We start from the raw sequence: 21,767 nt of genomic DNA, 5'->3' as shown, positions 1-21,767 counted from the left end.
AATCTCCTGCCTCTTCCCCGTAACCCTGCACATTATCTAAATAGAAACAATCATCCAATGCCCTCTTGAGTGCTTCAATTGAACATGTCTCCAGGCAGTGCATTCCAAACACTAACTACTCGCTGTGTGGAAAAAGCTTTTTCTCACCTTGCATTTGCTTCTTTGCAAAACACTTTAAAACTGTGCCCTCTGGTTCTCGATAATAATTGAAGCAATTATTCCAGTAAGCCAGGAAGATACATAGCATGGTTCAACTTGAACAGAGGAAGGCTGATCTTCAGCCTGCTCCTAGTCTCTTCTCAGAATCTACCATCACCAAACGGTACATTACAAAGCTGCCAATTTCCAATACAAACAAGTCAAGAGAAAATACTGACCGAGGAAGCAATATTTCCAGAAATAGAAACAGATATGAGTGAGGAGAGGCAGTGTGACATTGGGAATGGAAGAGGTTAAACAAATAGCAGAGCAAGAGAACCACCATCATAAGAACATAAGAAATAGGAACAGAAGTAGACCATTCAAGTCTACTCGGCCATTCAATAACAGCATGGCTGATCTTCTTGTGTTTCCATTTCTACATTCCCATCTACATAAAAAGTCATCAGCATCAAAAAAAAAAGCTGAACTCACACAAGGAGGTTGCTGAACAGAGTCAAGCAATTGAACAACAGGTTGCATTCATTTAATGCCTGTAATGTAGAAAAATATCAAGGACATTCCAGAGGCATAATCAGACATAAATAGATGTTGAGCCAAAGAAGTTATTAGGAAGAGTGAGCAAAATCTTGATCAGAGGTGCGGATAAGGTGGTCTTAGGGGGAGGAGAGGGAGGTGGAGGGGCTTAGAGACAAAATCTGAGTGTGGGGAATAGATGACTTTCGGTACGCTTGCCAATGGTTGGAGGACTGTGTAGAGGAGAGGTCAGAGTAAGGAACTGAGTTTATTTTTGGTGGTGTTGGGGTGGTGATGGAATTTAGAAGAGATTGCAGAGATGGGGTGGTATTTAAGCATAAGGATGAGAATTGTAAACTTGACTCTTAGGAAACTGGGTTATAAAGCATTGCAATTACCATTGATGTAGCTTTTAATAAGTACTTGCACATCAGTGAGGGACCGAACAGCAGGTTAGACGTAACATGAACTATAGGGCAAAGTTTCTTGCTAAATTGTCCCATCTCATAACCCCCAGCTTGAGGCAAGGAATTCCAGCCCCACGTCTTACAGCTACATTCTAGTGGCTTTTTGTGTATAAGACAGCCAACTCAATCAAACTTATGTTCACCTTAGGTCAATGTTCATTTAACTCAAAACTGAGCAACAGAATGGGTCAGTCTGGGGGCTCCCTTGAAAAATATTAGGAAATTATATGATAACTAACTATGTCACTGAACGAATGCAATTCTGGGAAGAGGGAGCAGCAGAGAACTGTCAGTCAGTGAGCTTGTGCTGGGTAAAGGAGGCACCAGAAGCAAGAAATAAAGCGAAGCATATGATCAAGAGGATGCTATATAGGGATGAATAATTAAAACATCACAAACAAAAATGAATCCCAGAATCATAGAATTGTTATGGCGGAGGAGGCCATTCGACCCATCATGTCTGCACCAGCTCTCAAAATGAGCATCATAACGTAGTGCCATTCTCTTGCCTTTTCCTCAATCCCTTGCATATTGTTTCTATTCAATAATCATCTATTACCCTCTTGAATGCTTCGATTGAACCTGCCTCCACCACACTTCGAGGCAGTACATTCCAGACTCGAACCACTCGCTATGTGAAAACGTGCTTTCAGAATTTTCTCAAACGGAATAGAACAAGTACAAGAATGAATGAATCCATTCTCTTTACTTCCAGCCCCTTCTTTCCTTTCTTCTCCCCTTCCTGTCAGCCTATCATGCCACCTTTCATTACCCTTCCTCTCAGATATACTTTCCACCTCCCAATCCATACCTAAACTCATCACTTCTTCTGACTTCTTGCTCTTCTGCTGCTGTCCCAGGCTTGAACTCTCCTTGAAGAAGCACACAGCTACTCTCTGTGCCTCTCTCGGCATCTTTTACCTCATTATGAGATGAAACCCCAATGGCCCCTTCTCTCTCTCTGACCTTGCCTGCTTATCTTCTCAACCTCTTTCACAGTTTACTCAACTAACTCACCACTGCCCCACTGGATTCTACTTGCAAATCAACAAACTTTCTCTCTTAATTTCCACCTGAATCTTTTTGAAAAAAAGCCCTTGCCAACCATCATTGTATTGTGGATAATTGCATCAATCTGAAACTGGGTTCACCTAATGCCTTGTCCATTACTGAAGCCTTCCTGCCATATTTTCTAAAATCTATCACATGCAACCTGCTGAGGTGGTAGGGTAGGTCTTATTACCAAGTCACACCAAAGTTTCTTCTACGCCTCTGGTACCTTCTCCATCTTGTTCCACTTCTGTTTTAAAATTCTCACTGCCTCCAGTATTCCTTAAATCTCTGCCTACTGTATCTATTCTCCTGGCCATATTCACAACCAATCTCTTGAGCTTGCCATCCCCCCATTCTCACTACTCTCTTAGTCTCAATAAAAGACAAGGTCATTTCTGTCCTGAAATTCCTCATCATCAATGTCACCTACTCCCTTCGACTACTTCTTCCATCTGGGCCATTGCAAGTTAAGCTCTCCAAAGTCTTTCACAGCTACACTTTCAAATCTCCAATGCTGTGGAAAGGACCAAGTAACCAACCACGTTCATAAAGTGCTACTGCCATCTGGGGGAGACGGGAGAGAGAAAAACACCAAAGCACCACGGGGTAAGGAATAAATTACCAAAAACTTATATGATTACATGTAATAATGGAAGCTTGTAGCAAGATCCTATTTTACCTAGTCCAGTGGCCCTGAGGCAAACTGAAGCATCTTGGTTGATTTCAGCTTGCAAAATTGTTAATTCATCATTGACCAGAGTCTAAGCGTCAGCCCGTGGGTCCATTGGTAGCACTCTTGCCTCTCAGTCAGAAGGTTATGGGTTCAAGTTCCACTCCAGAGACTTGAGCATAAAGTCTCTAGAGTTACACTGTCTTTCGGATGAGAAATTCAACCATGTGGTCCCATCTGCTCTCTCAAATGGATGTAAAAGATCTCATTTCACTATTTTGGAGAAAAGCAGGGGAGTTACTCCCTGGGTCCTGACCAATGTTTATCCCTCAATCAAAAACACAAAAGCAGATTATCTGGTCATTATCACATTTCTGGTTGTGGGAGCTTGCCAAGTACAAATTGTTTTCCAACATTACAACCGTACTTCATTGGCTATAAAGCACTTTGGAATGTCCTGAGATCATGAATGGTGCTATATAAATGCCAATTTTTCAGAGACTAAACCTTGGCACTTCCCTGGCCAACAGTAGATCAGTACATTATCCAGGGGAGCATACTGAACAAAATTCTTAAATAAATATCCGATTAGCTTTTGAAACAGCTGCCAGAGCTCATTATCCTAGTTTCCTGGTACACTTACCAATAGTTAAACTTGTAAGAAAATAAAAACATTTAAAAGCTGCCAAGTGCTAGTGATTTAAACATGAAACAAAACAGGTGATTAGGAACTTAAACCCAATTCAAAGAAGGAAAAAAAGATTATGGCATTGAATGTTCGTTCCACATTTCAGTCTGAACATATAATAATTTGAACAAAGGATATTGCCACAATATCAAAAGTAGCTCAGATTAATCCATTTTTTCAAAACAAATTAGCACTAACAGTTCCTGTAGAGGTTTGTACAATTCCTTACAGTTGTCCAATACTTGGCAGACATTATATGCAATAAGTCATTTAGATTTGCTGAATATAGTACATTTTAATCTTAAAGATTAACATGAACACTCCTGTCTCTACACACCCTTTCCATTTTTGGCACCTAAGTGCAGAATGAGTTATTTCAGTGTCAGGCATTCAACAGAAAAGGTCCCATTCTGTCTCATTAGGACTTTAACCCAACATCAGAACAACAGAAATGAAAACAAAAAATGCTGGAAAAATTCAGCAGGTCTGACAGCATCTGTGGAGAGAGTGACAGAGATAAAGTATCGAGTCTGTATGACTCTTCTTCAGAGAGAGACAGAGATAACGTTTCGAATTTGTATGACACTGTATGACTTGAAATGTTATCTCTGTCTCTCTCTCCACAGATGCTGTCAGACCTGCCCAGTTTTTCCAGCATTTTTCTTTTCATTTCAGATTTCCAGCATCCGCGGTATTTTGCCTTTATCAGAACGACAGATCCTGCTGTAGTAATTTGATTTTCTTTCCCCACTTTTTACACCAACCTGGTTTCACTTCATGAAACTGCCAAATTGATGTAAACTATATAGATCTTTGTGTTATAAGCCCAAATTATTATTAAATTAACTCAGACTGTGAAGTTATGCATAGTAGCTTTACAACCAACAAAGAGGAAACTCATCAGATCAGCTTGGTTTGAATTCAAACTGAGGTCATGCAACTACCTCAAATTGCACCTCTCCGTTTTCTCAGAATAGCCCATTGAATGATAAAGTTTTATTTATATTAGAAATAAGACAGGTGCCAGTTAATTTTAAAATAGTTACTGGTGGTATTGAAAAGTATTACTGAATCACTAAGAATTTGTTATGAAGTGCATATCAATCAGATCTGTTTAAATATTGCATCCTGTGTGATTGCTTCCAATGTAATTACTTGCAGTACTATTGCATAGGATTATATAGGAGATACTGCACAGAAAGAAACTTTTTGGTCCAACCAGTTCATGCCAGCATTTATGGTCCATTTGAGTCTCCTCCCAGCTTTCCTCAACTAAATCTATCATTGTAACTCTCGATTCCCTTCTCCCTCAAATATTTTTCTAGCTTCCCCTTAAACACATCTAGACTACCCACTTCAACCGCTCCATGTGGTAACAAGTTCCACATTCTCACTACTCTTTGGGTAAAGAAGTTTCTTCTGAATTCACTATTGGACATCTTGGTGACTATGGTATACTGATGGCCTCTAGTTATGCTTTTCAAAGCCTTTCATAATTTTGAATATCTCTGTTAGTTCACCACTTAAGCTTCTTTTTTCTTCCTTTCTTGAAATGTATATCCACACATTTCTAGCATCATCCTTGTAAATTTTCTTTCTGACCTCTCCAGTGCCTTGACATCCTTTTTATAATATGGTGACTAGAACGGCATGCAGTATTCTTAAATGTGGTCTAACCAAGGTTCGATACAGGTCTAGCATAACTTCCCTACTTTTCAATTTTATCCCTCTAGAAATAAAGTCTAGTGCTTGCTTTGCCTTATTTAATGGTCTTGTTATCCTGTGGTGCAATTTTTAGAGATTAATGTATTTACAGAATTTATTTGTAAAAAATTAATACATGGTTTACAATAAACATACGTTCCTTTAAGGTGCAAAAATTCAACAGTGAGTCAAACTGTGGCTAACAAAGGAAGTTAAAGATTGTGTTAGACTAACAGAAGGGACTTACAAAGTTGCCAAAAAAGTGGTAATTCTGAGGATTAGGGCCATTTTAGAATTCAGCAAAGGAGGACCAAGAAACTGGTAAAGAAAGGGAGAATAAGATATGAATGTAAACTAGCAAGAAACAAAAACAGACTGTAAAAGCTTTTTTAAGCATGTAAAAAGGAAAAGATTAGCAGAGACAAATGTGGGTCCATTACAGGCAGAGACAGGAGAATTTATAATGGGTAATATGGAAAAGGCAGAGAAGCTAAATAATTACTTTGTGTCTGTCTTCACAGAGAAAGGTACAAGAAACCTCCCAGAAATAATAGTGAGCCAAGGGACTAGCGAGAGTGAGGAAATGGAAGAAATTTGTTTTAATAAAAAAGCAGTACTGAAGAAATTAATGGGACTGAAAGTTAATTCCCAGGACCTGATGACTTACATCCCAGAGTACTGAAAGAGATGGCTATAGAGAGTGGGTACATTGGTGGTCATCTTACAAAATTCTATAGATTCTGGAACATTGCCTGCAGATCAGAAGTTAGCAAATGTAACCCCACTATTTAAGAAAGGAGGGAGGGAAAAATGGGGAACTACAGACCTGTTAGCCTGATGTCAGTACTGGGAAAATACTAGAATCTATTATAAAGGAGGTGATAACTGGGCACTTAGAAAATAATGGAGTTTTCTGACAATGTTATTAGCAGGATAGATAAGGGAGAACCAGTGGATGTGGTGTATTTGGATTTTCAGAAAGCTTCTGATAAGGTCCCACAAAGTAGATTAGTAAAAAAAAATAGAGTACATGGGACAGGGGATAATATATTGGCATGGATTAAGATTAGTCATGGACAGGTAGCAGAGCGTAGGAGTAAACAGAGTATTCTCAGGTTGGCAGGCTGTGACTAGTGGGGTATGGTAAGGATCAGTACTTGGGTCTCAGCTATTCACAATCCATATCAATGATTTGGATGTGGAGACCAAATGTAATATTTCCAAATTTGGTGATGACACAAAACTAGTGGGAATGTATATTGTGAGGATGATGCAAAGAGGCTTCAAGGGGATTCGGACAGGCTTAGTGAGTGGGCAAGTACATGGCAGATGGAATATAATATGGATAAATGTGAGGTTATCCACTTTGGTAGGAGGAACAAAGTTGCAGAGTATTTCTTAAATGGTGAGAGATTGGGAAGTGTTGATATCCAAAGGGGCCTAAGTGTCCTTGTTCATAAGTCACTGAAAGCTAACATGCAGGTGCAGCAATCAATTAGGAAAGCAAATTTATCACAAGAAGATTTGAGTGCAGGATTAACGATGTCTTGCTTCAATTACATAGGACCTTGGTGAGACCGCATCTGGAGCATTGTGTACAGTTTTGGTCTGCTTACCCAAGGAAGGATATACTTGCAATAGAGGGGGTGCAGCAGAGGTTCACCTGTGTTGAACTCAATTTGTCAAGTATTTGCCCACTCAGCAAGTTTATTAATGTTCTCCAGTATTTTTTTTTTTGCAGTGGGCCTGTTTGTGTGCTGTATAACTCTATGACTCTTCCTCAGTATTAACTATCCCCCACCACCAATTTACTGTCATCCCCAAATTTAGAATATTGGTTGGGAATGGTGACAATGGTTGAAGCAAAAAAGTTGGAAATGTGTATGCAAAATTTGAGAGTAAGGCTTCTTAGTTGGATCTTGTATATTTATTTATTTAATAGTTTGAGTATGGAAGGAGTTGCTCAAATTTACTACTAACAGTAACCAATGTATTTTAAACATTATCCACCTCCATTTTTGGCTCTTGATAGTGAAACTTGCAGTAAGACATCAGTGAAAAACACAAAGGCATTACATACCAGAAATGGGGTTATATTCTGCTGTGGCTCCAGCGTTTAATGATGCAGCAGAGTCATGCTCTACCAATCTGTATAGAGCATCGCTGTCTTCAAATCCTTTTCCGCTCAAAGGATTTAAAAACTTTCTGGCTGTCAAATCTTTTGCCATGTCAACAGCTGCAGTTTTGTCTAGGTGAAGTAAGGATCAATCAGAAAAAGATGGAAAGTATTTGATATAGGGTTGTTTAATAATCCAAACAACACAACAATTCAAAGGTTATAGTGATAGTTTGCTCAAAAATTATGAATTCAGTTTTACCTACCACTCTGCTGTGTAAGGCACATGGGCACTAAAGTTCTAAAGTTCTCCTTTATAAATATTAATGGCTTGGCTATTTGCTTGTCCTTCACCCCTCCCCTCTGCTTTGGTAAGAAGAGATTCCCTTACCCATTTGTTCTTGAAAGAAAAAGTTTGAACCTAAAGCTTCCATGAAAGGGAATCAAGCAATATGGAGATAGGGCAGGAAAATGGAGTTGAGGTAGATCAGCCAAGATCTTGCTGAATGGTGGAGCAGGCTCTTGCGGACATATTACCTACTTCATTTTCTTAAGTTCTTATGGTCCTTTAGCTTTGTTCCATGTTCATTTTTATTCCCCTTTTACCCACTCGGAAAGGGTTTCTCAAGAGCCCAGAAGATACATTCCTTTCAGGAACAAACAAGAAACACAAGCTATTTAACTAATCAAGGGAACCTCTGTTTATAGCTTAGCACTGACTCCACTATCACTCATTTATTGTTTACAGGCTTAAAATAGGAGGCAGGCAGTAAAGTGGTGTTAAGGCCACAACCCAATCAGCCGTGATCTTATTGAATGGCAGCGCAGGCTTGAGGGGCCAAATGGCCTACTCCTGGTCCCATTTCTTATGTTCTTATGTTGTGTAGAACATTTTGCCTTTGACAAAGGAATGGGAGTGCTGGCAAATGGAACATCATTCCATAATGGTCACATACAATATGGTCAGGATAAAGCATCCCCTTACAGATACAGCATGGTTAAATGCAGAGCAAAAGCTTTCTCTGCTCTGTCCCATCAGTACCTCTTACACTAATTCTGGAAGGACATTCTTGTGCAAAACACCTCACCATCCTTTCTGCAGCTGAATTTGGGAGGGAAGCTTTTCATTTAAGTCTGGTTTGCTTCAAACCAAGGTCACAGGTATGAAGCAACAATGTGCTAAATCAACCAGTTTTCTAATTGGAACTTGACATTTCTAGTTGCCCTTGTGACATTTTGTACAAACTTTGCAATTACACTTTATTCAAAGTAAAGAAAAAAAAAACTGTGACGTATCAGAATTAAGCTTTAACCACTAAAAATCCATGTCATTACCAAGTACCTATTAATACAAGACTTGCACTTTGTAATTCATACATTAAATCTATGAATGGAAATTGTCAAGTGTCATACTTTTCTCATTCACAGAAAGAAGCAACTTTACCATACCTGAGAGATCCCACCAAAAAACAATTTTAATTTTGAAAGGTTGTGATTTTAACCAATCACATCATTAAAAAAACAACTAGCCACTATTTTGATTTCTAACCCACCACAGTATATACAAAAGGTGGCAGCACTTAAATCAACCTTTGAAGTCTTGAAAAATCCCCTTCCTGCAGTGTTGCCACTCCTAGACCCACACTCAAACAAACTGCAACCTTGTGACTTCTTTTGGTGTAGGTGGCAACAGAAATCTTATTCCAACCTTTGGAAAATTTGAGCCCTTTTCCACCCAAGTGCCATACCAATGGAAAGTGACTAACATGTGTACTTGCAGAAACTTGCAGAAAGTCATTTTGACAACAGTTTTAGCTCATATTGACTCTTTCCCCACTCCCCCAATAAAGAAAGAATCTTGTCGCTTTGAAGATCGGGGTTTCACACCTTTGTTTACAGTAAGTTGGTCACAAACATGTCTGTTTGATATGAAACATTAGCAATTTAGAGAAAAGCTTCCAGTCCAAAGTTACTCATGATGGACTCAATCCATTTATAAAAGATCAGAAATCAAAATGCCAGCTATCAGTTTGTTTTTAAAATAACCAACCCGGCATGTGTTGGGTGTAAAAGGTTCTTCCTGGTAAAGCTTTGTCATGATTAGGCAGTTGAATAAGAAAGACTTGCTTAACACTACTGCATTCAAATCAGTCTGTGCTGACTATATATTTTTTAAAAACACATTTAAAATTGATTTTTGCTTTTGAAATCCTTTTCACTGCTGCTTCCCACTGAGCACATCCTCCTTTTGAAAACACAAATTAAGGTGATTCCCTTGGTTCTCTACAGATTTGAAATATGTACAACTTTGTTCTGGGATTCTCATGATAAATGTGACAAGTACAGCAAAATGAAACGCTGTGATAACAAACCAGGCCGGAGCTCTGTCTCCCTTCCACGCCCTCACCAACATCGACCACCCGGCTGTGAGTAACCTGTTCTCAAGGGGTAAGTTGATCATTTTAATATGTTTAAAGGAGGTTGCTAGCATCAGATTTGCAGCAACCATTTGGATTTAATGGCTGAGAGTAGGTTTTTGCCTCGGCTCAGGCAACTTGCTGGCTAAACGGAGGCAAGAACTAAAAGTTGCAGCAAGTGTTTTTTTAATGCATTAGTGGTAGGCCAGGAGTGCTTCCCAGATCCACCAAACCAAGCTGTCTCAATCTGATGCTGAGTTTATCTCTCCTACCAACACACTGCAATATACCAATGACCTCCCCTTCCCCATGAGGATCTTCGTTACCGCCCCAATGCTATCCCTCATTCACTTTCCCTCCAACCCCTGTTACATAGGGCAGGACCTTACATTCCTCCATTTCCAGGCACCTGAGCTACTGAAACTCACCCCAGTTTCCTCCCCAATTCCCTGTAAATAAAAATAAAAATAAAAATACCTGGAAAAACTCAGCAGGTCTGACAGCATCTGCGGAGAGGAACACAGTTAACATTTTGAGTCCATATGACTCTTCAACAGAGCTAAGTAAAAATAGAAAAGAGGTGAAATATAAGTTGGTTTAAGGGGTGGGGGTGGGACAGGTACAGCTGGATAGAGGGCCAGTGATAGGTGGAGATAGCCAAAAGATGGGATAGACAAAAGGACAAAGAGGTGTTGAAGGTGGTGATATTATCTAAGGAATGTGCTAATTAAGGGTAGAAAGCAGGACAAGCAAGGTGCAGATAGCCCTAGTGGGGGTGGGGTAGGGTGAAGGGAAGGGATCGAAATAGGCTAAAAGGTAGAGATAAAACAATGGATTGAAATACATTTAAAAATAATGGAAATAGGTGGGGAAAGAAAAATCTATATAAACTATTGGGAAAAAAGGGGGGGAGGATCAGAAAGGGGATGGGGATGGAGGAGAGATCTAAAATTGTTGAACTCAATATTCAGTCCGGAAGGCTGTAAGGTGCCTAGTCGGAAGATGAGGTGCTGTTCCTCCAGTTTGCACTGAGCTTCACTGGAACAATGCAGCAGGCCAAGGAGGACATGTGGACATGAGAACAGGGTGGAGTGTTGAAATGGCAAGCGACAGGGAGGTCTGGGCCATGCTTGCGGATAGACCAAAGGTGTTCTGCAAAGCGGTCACCCAGTCTGCGTTTGGTCTCTCCAATGTAGAGGAAACTGTATTGGGAGCAATGAATGCAGTAGACTAAATTGAGGGAAGTGCAAGTGAAATGCTGCTTCACTTAAAAGGAGTGTTTGGGCCCTTGGACGGTGAGGAGAGGGGAAGTAAAGGGGCAGGCGTTGCACCTTCTGCGGTTGCATGGGAAGGTGCCGTGGGAAGGGGTTGAGGTGTAGGGGGTGATGGAGGAGTGGAGCAGGGTGTCCCGGAGGGAATGATCCCTGCGGAATGCCACCGGGGTTGGGGGGGGGGTGTGAAGGGAAAATGTGTTTTGGTGGTGACATCATGCTGGAGTTGGTGGAAATGGCGGAGGATGATCCTTTGAATGCGGAGGCTGGTGGGGTGATAAGTGAGGACAAGGGAGACCCTATCATGGTTCTGGGAGGGAGAGGAAGGTGTGAGGGCGGATGCGCGGGAGATGGGCCGGACACAGTTGAGGGCCCTGTCAACTACCATGGGTGGAAAACCGCAGTTAAGGAAGAAGGAAGACATATCAGAGAAACTGTTTTTGAAATGTCATTATCAGAACAGATGTGACAGAGGCGAAGGAACTGAGAAAATAGGATGGAGTCCTTACAGGAAGCGGGGTGTGAGGAGCTGTAGTCGAGGTAGCTGTGGGAGTCGGTAGGCTTGTAATGGATATTGGTGGACAGTCTATCACCAGAAATTGAGACAGTGAGGTCAAGGAAGGGAAGTGTCAGAGATGGACCATGTGAAAATGATGGAGGGGTGGAAATTGGAAGCAAAATTCATAAATTTTTCCAGGTCCAGACCAGAGCATGAAGCAGCACCGAAGCAATCATTGATGTACTGGAGAAAGAGCTATGGGAAGGGGCCGGAGTATGACTGGAACAAGGAATGTTCCACATACCCCATAAAGAGACAGGCATAACTGGGGCCCATGCAGGTACCCATAGCTACACCTTTTATTTGGAGGAAGTGAGAGGAGTTTAAGGAGAAATTGTTCAGTGTGAGAACAAGTTCAGCCAGACGGAGGAGAGTAGTGGTGGATGGGGATTGTTTGGGCCTCTGTTCGAGGAAGAAGCGGAGAGCCATCAGACCATCCCGGTGGGGGATGGAGGTGTAGAGGGATTGGACCCTGTAAATAAAGATTCCTAACTCTGGTTTCCACCTCATGCCTCCTAAAACCGGCAACAATGCAAACAATGGAAGTTCACACTGGGCTATTGGCAAATCACAGGCAGAATTTTAAAAACATGCTGTGTCATGCTGCTCTATGGCACAAGTCCAACGTTCTGTAGAAACAACACAAAGTATAGATTAGGAAAGATCACTTTGTTTTAATTAAAAAAAACAAGAAGTTTAAAATAAAAACTAAATGTGTAAAAATTGTGCATGCAGAGCATTTTACTGAATTGATTTTGGCATAAAAATCCTTTAAAAATGTGATCTAAAGAAACTTCTTGGAGTTTTCAAGTGTTATCACTACACAATTGCATACAACTGCAAGCAAATGAGAGATGGGAGTTGCTTGTTTAGATGGTATTTCAAATCAAAGCTAGGAGAAACTTCACCTAGCAGACTCACCCAGGTCTTTGTATTGCATCAGCCAGTCGACTAATTTCTTCCCAGTGAAAGTGTTTTGATGAATTTTCAGACAAGACCAATGGCTGCCAATAATACCACTTTCCTTGAATTCCAAGACCAATTCTGCATATTCATCTCTTTCACTTTTCAATTCTGTAAAGCAAATAACATAAGCTTGCTATTTTCAACAGTGGATGCATTAAAATCACTTTAAAAAAACACAACATGATTTCCTCCAGCATCTATGGACATACCTATGATTTATAATCATATTGTTTTAGAACTACTTTAACATGGAATCACAGAAAGAGGCCACTTGGCCCATGGTGTCTGTGCCAACCAAAAAGAGAGCCACCCAGCCTAATTCCACTTTCTAGCAGGTAGTCCATAGCCCTGCAGGTTACGGCACTTGAGGTGCATATCCAGACACCTTTTAAATGAGTTGAGGGTTTCTGCCACTGATACCCTTTTAGGCAGCAAGTTTCAGACCCCTACCACCCACTGGATGAAAAGATATTTCCTCATCTCCCCTCTATTCTTTCTACCACTTTTAATCTATGCCCCCTTGTCACTGACCTCTTTGTTAAGGTAGATAGGCCCTTCCCATCCACTCCATCCAGGGCCCTCACAATTTTATACATCTCAATCAAATCTCCCCTCAGCCTCCTCTGTTCCATGCAGAACAACTCCAGCCTCTCCAATTTTTCCCTCATAGCTGCAATTTTCCAGTCCTCTATACCCACTTTAAGGCAATCACATCCTTTCTGTAATAAGGTGAGCAGAACTGCACAGAGTATTCAAGTTGTGGCCTAACTAATGATTTATACAGTTCCAGCATAACCTCCCTGCTCTTATATTCTATGCCTCGACTAATAAATGAAAGAATTCCATATGCCTTCTTAACCACCTTATCAACCTATCCTGCTACCTTCAGGGATCTGTGGACATTCACTCCAAGGTCCCTCAATTCCTCTACACCTCTCAGTTTTCTTCCATTCATTGTGCAAACCTTTGCCTTTTTTGACTTCCCCAAATGCATCACCTCACACTTCTCTGGGTTGAATCCCATTTGCCATTTTTCTGCCCACCTGACCAGTCCATTAATATCTTCCTGCAGTCTACAACTATCCTCACTATCAACCACACGGCCAATTTTTGTGTTGTCTGCAAACTTCTTGATCATTCCCCCGAATATTTTTGTCCAAATCGTTAATATATACCACAAAAGGCAAGGGGCCTAGTACTGAGCCCTGTGGAACTGCACTGGAAACAGCCTTCCAGTCACAAAAACTGTTGTCAACAATTACGCTTTGTTTCCTGCCACTGAGCTAATTTTGTATCCAGCTTGACAAAAGGCCATGGGATCCAGGGGAATGTATTTTTTTAACCAGTCTGCTACACAGGACCTTGTCAAAAGCCTTGCTAAAACCCATGTAAGCCACATCAACAGCACTCCCATGTAGACCACATCAACTGCACTATCTTCAAGCTTCCTTGTTACTTCCTCAAAAGATTCAATCAAGCTCGTCAGAAATGATCTTCCCTGAACAAACCCATGCTAACTGTCCTTGATTGCTCTGTGCCTTTCTAAGTGACAGTTTATCCTCTCAGAATTAATCTATAGAAGAGATTACACTGTACCTTTGACGTCCATAGGTACATTGCAAAACCATAGGAGTATGTTTACAATGCATCTTAACATACAAAATAGAAAATTCTCAGTGTGATTGATTTATCCAAGCTGCAAACAAATAAACTAGGACTTAAAAGCATGGTTTCCTTCTCAATTGTTAAATTGAAACAATAACACCAAAAATAACAGAATATAAAAAGCATCTGTGCTTCAGATAAACACTCACTACTTAAACAACAAAACTTTTGGAAAACACAAAATGTCTTATAGTCATCCGAATTGTAGTTTACTCAAACTCTTATCTTGGCAGTAGTACATTGTGATGCACTCTAGAGGCATTCCCTCTCAATGTTGAATTGTTGTCAATTTTGTTCTCTCACCACCGAGTACAACATGGAATTCTCAAAGCATTCGGGGATGAATTTGTGGAAAATTACGAAGCGCAAACATGCAGAGAAGCTAAATTAGCAAGTGCAAATTAAGCATAATAATTAATGCCAATTCCTGTCTATTACGCTTTTGGGCCTAGGATATCTCCAAGCCAGTTTCATTAACAAGGCTTCGTGCCAAAGCAAAAGCATTCCACCAAAATGGATTAAAAAATAATGCTTCTAAATAGTGTAACATTCCATCAAATTGGATTTGAAACTAAATTTGAGTCACACAAGTGCCAGTAATTACCAAGTCCAACAAGAGAATCTAATCACCTCCTCTTGATATTCAATATTATTGCCATTGCTGAATCCCCCTCATCAACATCTTGGGGTTGGGGGGGGGGGGGTTGTCCAGCATTGACCAGAAATTTATCAGCCACATAAATACTGTGGTTACCAACACTACTTCAGAGGCTGGATATTCCTGCAGTAGGCAATTTATCTTCTGACTCCACCACCTACAAGGCACATGTCAAGAGTGTGATGGAATACTCTCCATTTAAATGGATGAGTGCAGCTCCAGCAACACTCTAGAAGCGCAACACCATCCAGGACAAAGCAATGTGCTTGAATGGCACCCTGCTCACCTTCTTAAACATTCATTCTTTCTGCCATTGGTGCATTGTGGATGTCGAGTGTACCATTTATAAAATGTACTGCAACAACATCTCCCAAACCCATGATCTCTATCACCTAGAAGAAAAGGGGCAGCAGGTGAATGGGAAAACCACCACCTGCAACACCCACCTCAGGTCACAAACTGCCCTGACTTGGAAATATGTTGCCAATCAAATGTTGCTGAAAAGAGAGACATGTTGCCTTTCACCTTGCATGCATCAGGACAAATGCAAGAATGCCAAATTTCAAATAATCACAACAATTTATTAAGTTCTAAATTGGGGAAAGACGAATTTTACAAAGCTGAGAGGTGAACTTGTGAAAGTGGACCGAATACAGTTACTAGAAGGGAAAACGGTGTCAAATCAATGGGAGGTGTTCAAAAGCGAGATTATTCAGGCACAGTGTAGACATATCCCCACATAGAAAAAGGGTGGTACTGCCAAATCTAGAGCCTCCTGGTTAACCGGAAGCATACAGGATAAGATACAGCCGAAAAAGAAAGCTAACGACAGTCACAGAAAGCTTAATGCTTTAGAAAGTCTAGAGGTGTATAGCAATTAAAATGAAGTAAAAAAAGAAATTAGGAAAGCAAAGAGAGGATACAAAAAAATATTGGCAGGTAAAATCAAACAAAAACCAAAAGATGTTTTACCAATACGTTAAGAGCAAGAGAATAACTAAGGAAAGGATAGGGCCTCAGAGATGTACATGGCAAATTGAGCGTCGATGCTGAAGATGTGGGCAGGGTTCTCATGGAGTACTTTGTCTTCACTAAAGAGAGAGATGATGCAGATATTCTAGTTAAGGAGGAGGAGTGTGAAATATTAGATACAATAAGCATAATGAGAGAGTAAGTACTGGCATCCTTGAAGTTGGATAAATCACCAGGGCCAGATAGATTGTATCCCATATTGTTAAAGGAAGCCTGGGAGGAAATAGCAGATACTCTGAGGATAATTTTCCAATCCTTACTAAATTGGATACAGGCGAGGTACCAGGGCATTGGAGGTCTGTGAATGTTGTACCAATATTCAAAATAGGTGCGAGGGAAATGCCAAAAGATTATAGGCCAGTCAGTCTGACTTCAGTGGTGGGCAAATTATTGGAATCAATTCTGAAAGACAGGATAAACTGTCACTTAGAAAGGCACAGACTGATCAGGGATAGTCAGCATGGTTTTGTTAGGGGAAGACTGTGTCTTACCAACTTAATAGAATTTTTTGAGGAAGTAACAACAAGGATTGAGGAGGGTACTGCACTGGATGTTATCTACATGTATTTTAGTAAAGCATTTCACAAAGTTCCAAATGACACACTGGTCAAAAAAGTGAGGTGTCATGGGATACAGGGTAAAGTCATGAGTTTGATCCAAAATTGGCTTAGTGACAGGAAACAAAGGGTAATAATCAATGGATGTTTTTGCAAATGGAAAGTGGTTTCCAGTGGCATTCCACAGGGCTCAGTGTTAGGGCCTTTGTTGCCTGTAGTATATATTCATGATTTGGACTTAAATGTGGGAGGCATAATTGGGAAATTTGCAAATGATGCAAAAATTAGCCATGTAGTTGATAGTGAAGAGGACAGCTGTTGTCTCCAGAAAGATATCAATGGTTTGGTTGAGTGGGCAGAAAAATGGAAAATGGAATTCAATCACATACACACACACGCGTACATGCACACGCACGCGCGCACACTGATTACCAGAAGGGTAAAACAGGGACAGGTCACTTGTTCACACAGTCCTTAAGATGGTGGTTGAAAAATTGCAGGCTTGAAAGATTCTCTCCTGGTTCTTTGAAGACAAATGGAGGTTGGACAGCTTTTCAGTCAAAATTGTGATCAAGCCTCTGTAATGAAGAAATTTAATCTTGCAGGTAAAAACAAATTAGCCCATCTTCACCTCCTAACATAACTTTCTTTTCAAGACAGGGTTCTTTCCTCTTGCTGGGTGAGATCTCTCTGCCTCTGAGGTGCTGGTCCCAGATGGCCTTGCCGGGTTGCCCTTGTGAATTAATAAGGTATTGGCTCCCTCTCCAGCCAGTTTCAGTCATGTGGTGACAGTATCAAAGTATTCCATCATCTACACAATGTTTTCAAGCCAATGTAAATGACACACAATGGGAAAATGTTTGATATTCCATCAACATTCCAGTTTTGATCATCCTCACGGAATGACTTTGTTTAAAATCCCTTCTTCATAGGGCTGGCAAGTCTAGCAGCCTATGTCAGTCTAAATCTCTTACATTGAAATGATGAGGGGTAGTCAATTAGCACTTGGGAAAGCTATTTACATTTTAAGTAGCTTCCCAGAGATATTTGATCATGTCTGTCTCTATCTGCCCAGAAACTACAAAGGAATTCACCTGACTTTCCAGAGTCCATTTTGTGAAGGTACAGTGTCCATATTACATGTTGCTTTGTAAAAGTAAAGTGCTATCTCCCAATATACTTTAGGACACATGATGTGACCATAACAATCACAAAATCTCGGCCAATCAGAGTTGATTTGCCAGCACCCTTTTCTCCTGTAGTATAAATTGTTGTGATTGAAATTTGGCATTCCTGTGTTTGTTCTGGTGTGTGCAAGACAAAAAGCTTCATCAACATGTCTAACGTTTCAGCAATATTCAAGTTCCATGCTAACAAGCGAATATCACCATTCCCTTATCGACACTGGGTCAAAATCCCAGAAATCCCTCCCCATCAGCACTGTACGTGTACCTACACCACACGAACTGCAGTGACTCAAGAAGGTGGCTCAACAACAGCTTCTCAAGACAACAAATATTGACTTAGCCACCGATATCCACATCCCATGAATAAATTAAAAAAAAACAGGGCCAGATTTAACTCCGTGCTACCAGTTTTGAAGATGCGGGGCATATTAAATGCAGCGAGCACCTCAATTATACCAGTGGCAAGGGCAGTGGGGGGTCATCAGGCAGCCCACCTGCCAACAAGCTAATTGAGGCCCTTAAGTGGCCAATTAATTCCCACTCAAGATTTAAATGGTTGTGGGAGAGGCCCATGCCAAGCCTAGGCGGCCAGCCCTTCTTAACTGGCCCCCTGGGTCCATTGGAGGCACCCCCCCCACGCCCTAAGGTTTAGCCCAAACCTCACAGGTTCACCGCCTCTCCCCATTACCCCCACCACCAGCCTCTCAGCCCCAATTCCCCCTCCCTGCTACCCACATTGCCTCTATCCAGGGATCCAATGACTATCCCTGATGAAGGCCCCACTGTAATGCTGGCTGTAACCCCTGCTCTCAGCAGAAGTCCAGCCTTCAGTGTTAAATGGGTGCAGGGCAGTCATTGTTGCTCTGGGCAGGCCCTCCCCTGACCTCATAGCCAAGTCTGGGGAAGTGGAACAGAGGTCTCTGACGACCCATTAAATCCATCCCATTGAGTTATTAACTTCTCGCTATAGAACTATAGCGCAGAAAATCGGAACAGTTCTGCACAACATGGGTCTTGCAAAGTAGAAGAATTCCAGCAGTGTGCTTGCTATGCAAAAGCAACTGTACATTTTGAAACAGTATGATTAAACTTATTTGAAGTTTTTTTTTGAAAACTTATCCAATGTTATGTTTGACAAGTATTGTCTTGCTCTAATCATGGGCAGGTTAACAATCAACTACTGTCTTCCCCTTTGGTCAATGTTCCAGTCCATTCATTACATTCATGCAGTTAACTCAAAATTTTACTTTGATATCAAACACTGGTCTGTTTTTATAGTTTGCCCTATGTATGACTGAATTATATCCAAAGTTAGAAGCAGTTGCTTGCCATATTTGGTTGGTATATCTACCTTAACAATTATGCATAGCAAGTTTGTTACCTTCTTTTCTACTAACCTTCTACTGGTTCTTCTCCTTCATCTGTTTCTGGTTCAGGGATTGGAGGTGCATCAGGAGGTACTGGATTATTCTTAACTGTATCAATCAGCCTGGCAAGCTCTTCTTGGGACTGACGGAGAAGGAAGTGATTTATAGTTTCTGCATTACTGTGCTGAGGTAATCTGACAAGAATACATCCAGATATTCATTTGAAGGACTGCTCAGTTTTTAAACCAACAGGAGAAAGCTGTTGACACAGACTTGCAAATACAAAACTATCCCTACAATTGCCCACTGTAGGACTTTGTCATTGGAACATTGCAAATTATCGTCTTCAGTGTAGTGCCTCACCTGGAATACTCAGGAGAATTTTCTTATAGTTTGCCCCATGTATGACTGAATGTAAATCAAAGTTAGAAACAGTTGCCTGCCATATTTGGTTGGTATATCTACCTTAACAATTACGCATTGCAAGTATGTTACCTTCTTTTCTACTAACCTTCAGCTGGTTAGTTGAAGACAACAGGCATTCTATTCTATATCTCTGACACAAAACCTGCTACTTTTTCTGCTGCCAGCCTTTTCGTTGTCTATTTTTATCATGTTCAATCACTCTAGCTACTCTTCCTTTTCTGAGACAAAGGGTGCATTCTAATAAACAATGTGCTACTATACCCACTACAAGTCCTGTCCCCTGTTGGCCTTCTGACTTGCAGCTAAATATCAGAACAGTATACTTAGGTAATTTTTCCAGGTAATGGAGATCGACATACCAACTATGCAGCCTGCAGGATGAAGATTTTTGCATCTGGGAAAGTCACTGAAAAGTTATCCACTATGTTTTAGCTGAGCTATGCAAAAACAAGTCCAAATCCCACAAAAAATGTAGACAACAGAATCTAGAATTCCACTGTAAAATTATATGAATACACACATGCAGGGTTGGAGCTTGTGGGGCCAGTTCTAGATTGTTCTGCACAAAATTAAAATTATTTCAGTGGGTTTTATTTGTAATCCAATCGTGATTTTAACTGCGCTGACATTGGCTTCTATTGAACAGCACCGTTCCCCCTCCCCTACCTGCCCCCTGCTAGTTTCAATATGCTCAGATTATCTCCAATGTTCTGATGAAGGGTCATCGGCCTGAAACATTAACTCTATTTTTCTCCACAGATCCTGCCTGACCTGCTGAGTATTTCCAGCATTTTCAACTTTTATTTCAACTTACACTACTACTTGTGCATCAATCAGCAGCCCTGGCTGCTTTGCACTCCTGTGAAAGTGCTGCACAGTGACAATATAAACTGGATTTTTAACTACATTTTATAGACTAGTACTCATTCTTATTCAAACAAAAACAGAAAATGATGGAAATACTCAGCAAAGATGTTGCCTGGCCTGCTGAGTATTTCCAGCATCACAGTATTTTGCCTTACTTATTCCAACTCAATGGTGCAGTTGAACCAGGAAGGGCAGAGCAAAATTAACTTTAAACATTTCAGCTATTTTGGTTTGTCAGAACAGGTTGAACCAGCTGTTTCAGTCAAACGGATCTCTGTTGTATTTGCTGATGTTGGGAGAGGCAAGAAAGCTTACATCTTTCTATACATATAAAATATTGATGAATTACAATACTGTGGAAAATTGCCTCGCTTTCACATCAATGTTGGCAAGTTCTGGGTTATAATAATGGACTACAAATGTAGGACAAAATTTTCTGTGACAAGTTAATTAACCTGCAACAGTGAAGATCAACCAGTTCGTAGGGAAATCTGAACTTGATGATTGATCACAGCCTTTTATACATTCCAAGCCACCTTTTAATTGTTGCAGTATGCACAACTACCTCTAAAAACTCGTTCCAGCACAGTTGTCCTGACCTTTTTTCTCTAGCTCAATTTTTCTGAACTTTTACTAAATAAATAAAAAGATATAACAGTTATACAGAAACTTATGGAAACAATGGAAAAATCTTATTCATTTACCGGATTATCATATGGGTGTATACTTAGAACCAATTTTACCTACCAAATTCATGAAATCGTTGTTTCCACCAACATGGATGTTGTTAAAGTAGATCTGTGGTACAGTAAGACGTCCAGTGTAATTGATAATCTGCTGGTGTATCACAGGATTTTCCTTTATATTGACTTCAATGAACGGAAGACCCATTTCAGTCAAATGAGACTTGGTACGAAGACAATGAAGACATCCTGTAATGGTGTAAACTGTAATTCTGCCTGCTAATTTCTGCATAGTCACTGGCTCTTCTGGTTCCATTTTAGATTTGTAGATTTAAGAGTCTGTTGCCAATCTGCATTCGTTTTTTTTTTACTGCCGCTGGACTTATTTCACTGTTGGCTTGTGCAGAAATTCATAAACTGCGGCATATCAAAACTGCTTCCCTGGATTCCTTCCTCTACCTGCTCTTCGTACTGAATTCTGAATTCCTGAAAGCAACAATTGCTACAAGTGAGCTCAGGCTACAGGAAAAGAAAGGTAACGCTTGCAATTATTTGCTGCGCTTCACAGCCTCAGGACATTCCAAAACACGTCACGGCCGATTAATTATTGTTGAAGTGAGATACCTTTCCAGGAGACACATTTTTATCCTGGTACACACAAGCACAGATGGCTGAAAAAATGTTCACTCCCTAAATTCAGTTCTTTTATCCCTATAAACACTGAACATTTTATCATTTT

At 40.6% G+C, this 21,767-nt stretch overlaps 1 protein-coding gene across 3 annotated transcripts in view; it reads right to left on the bottom strand.

Moving 5' to 3' along the window:
* Positions 1-21,767, bottom strand: part of zgc:152951 (uncharacterized protein LOC569013 homolog) — a 64,814-nt gene that overhangs the window by 20,691 nt on the left and 22,356 nt on the right. For all 3 annotated transcript variants that reach the window (XM_041210773.1, XM_041210775.1, XM_041210774.1), the window contains 4 exons: positions 21,093-21,514; positions 19,083-19,194; positions 12,542-12,694; positions 7,338-7,505 (listed from right to left, as the gene is read on the bottom strand). In XM_041210773.1, the coding sequence (XP_041066707.1) occupies positions 7,338-7,505; positions 12,542-12,694; positions 19,083-19,194; positions 21,093-21,344 (685 nt within the window). In that variant the 5' untranslated portion in view covers positions 21,345-21,514. The remainder of the gene's footprint in view (positions 1-7,337; positions 7,506-12,541; positions 12,695-19,082; positions 19,195-21,092; positions 21,515-21,767) is intronic.

This window comes from Carcharodon carcharias, chromosome 18, assembly GCF_017639515.1.
Source record: "Carcharodon carcharias isolate sCarCar2 chromosome 18, sCarCar2.pri, whole genome shotgun sequence".
In the NCBI taxonomy this organism is placed as follows: domain Eukaryota; kingdom Metazoa; phylum Chordata; class Chondrichthyes; order Lamniformes; family Lamnidae; genus Carcharodon; species Carcharodon carcharias.
The sequence above is the reverse complement of the archived record's forward strand: the minus strand, read 5'-3'. Positions and strand labels throughout refer to the sequence as shown.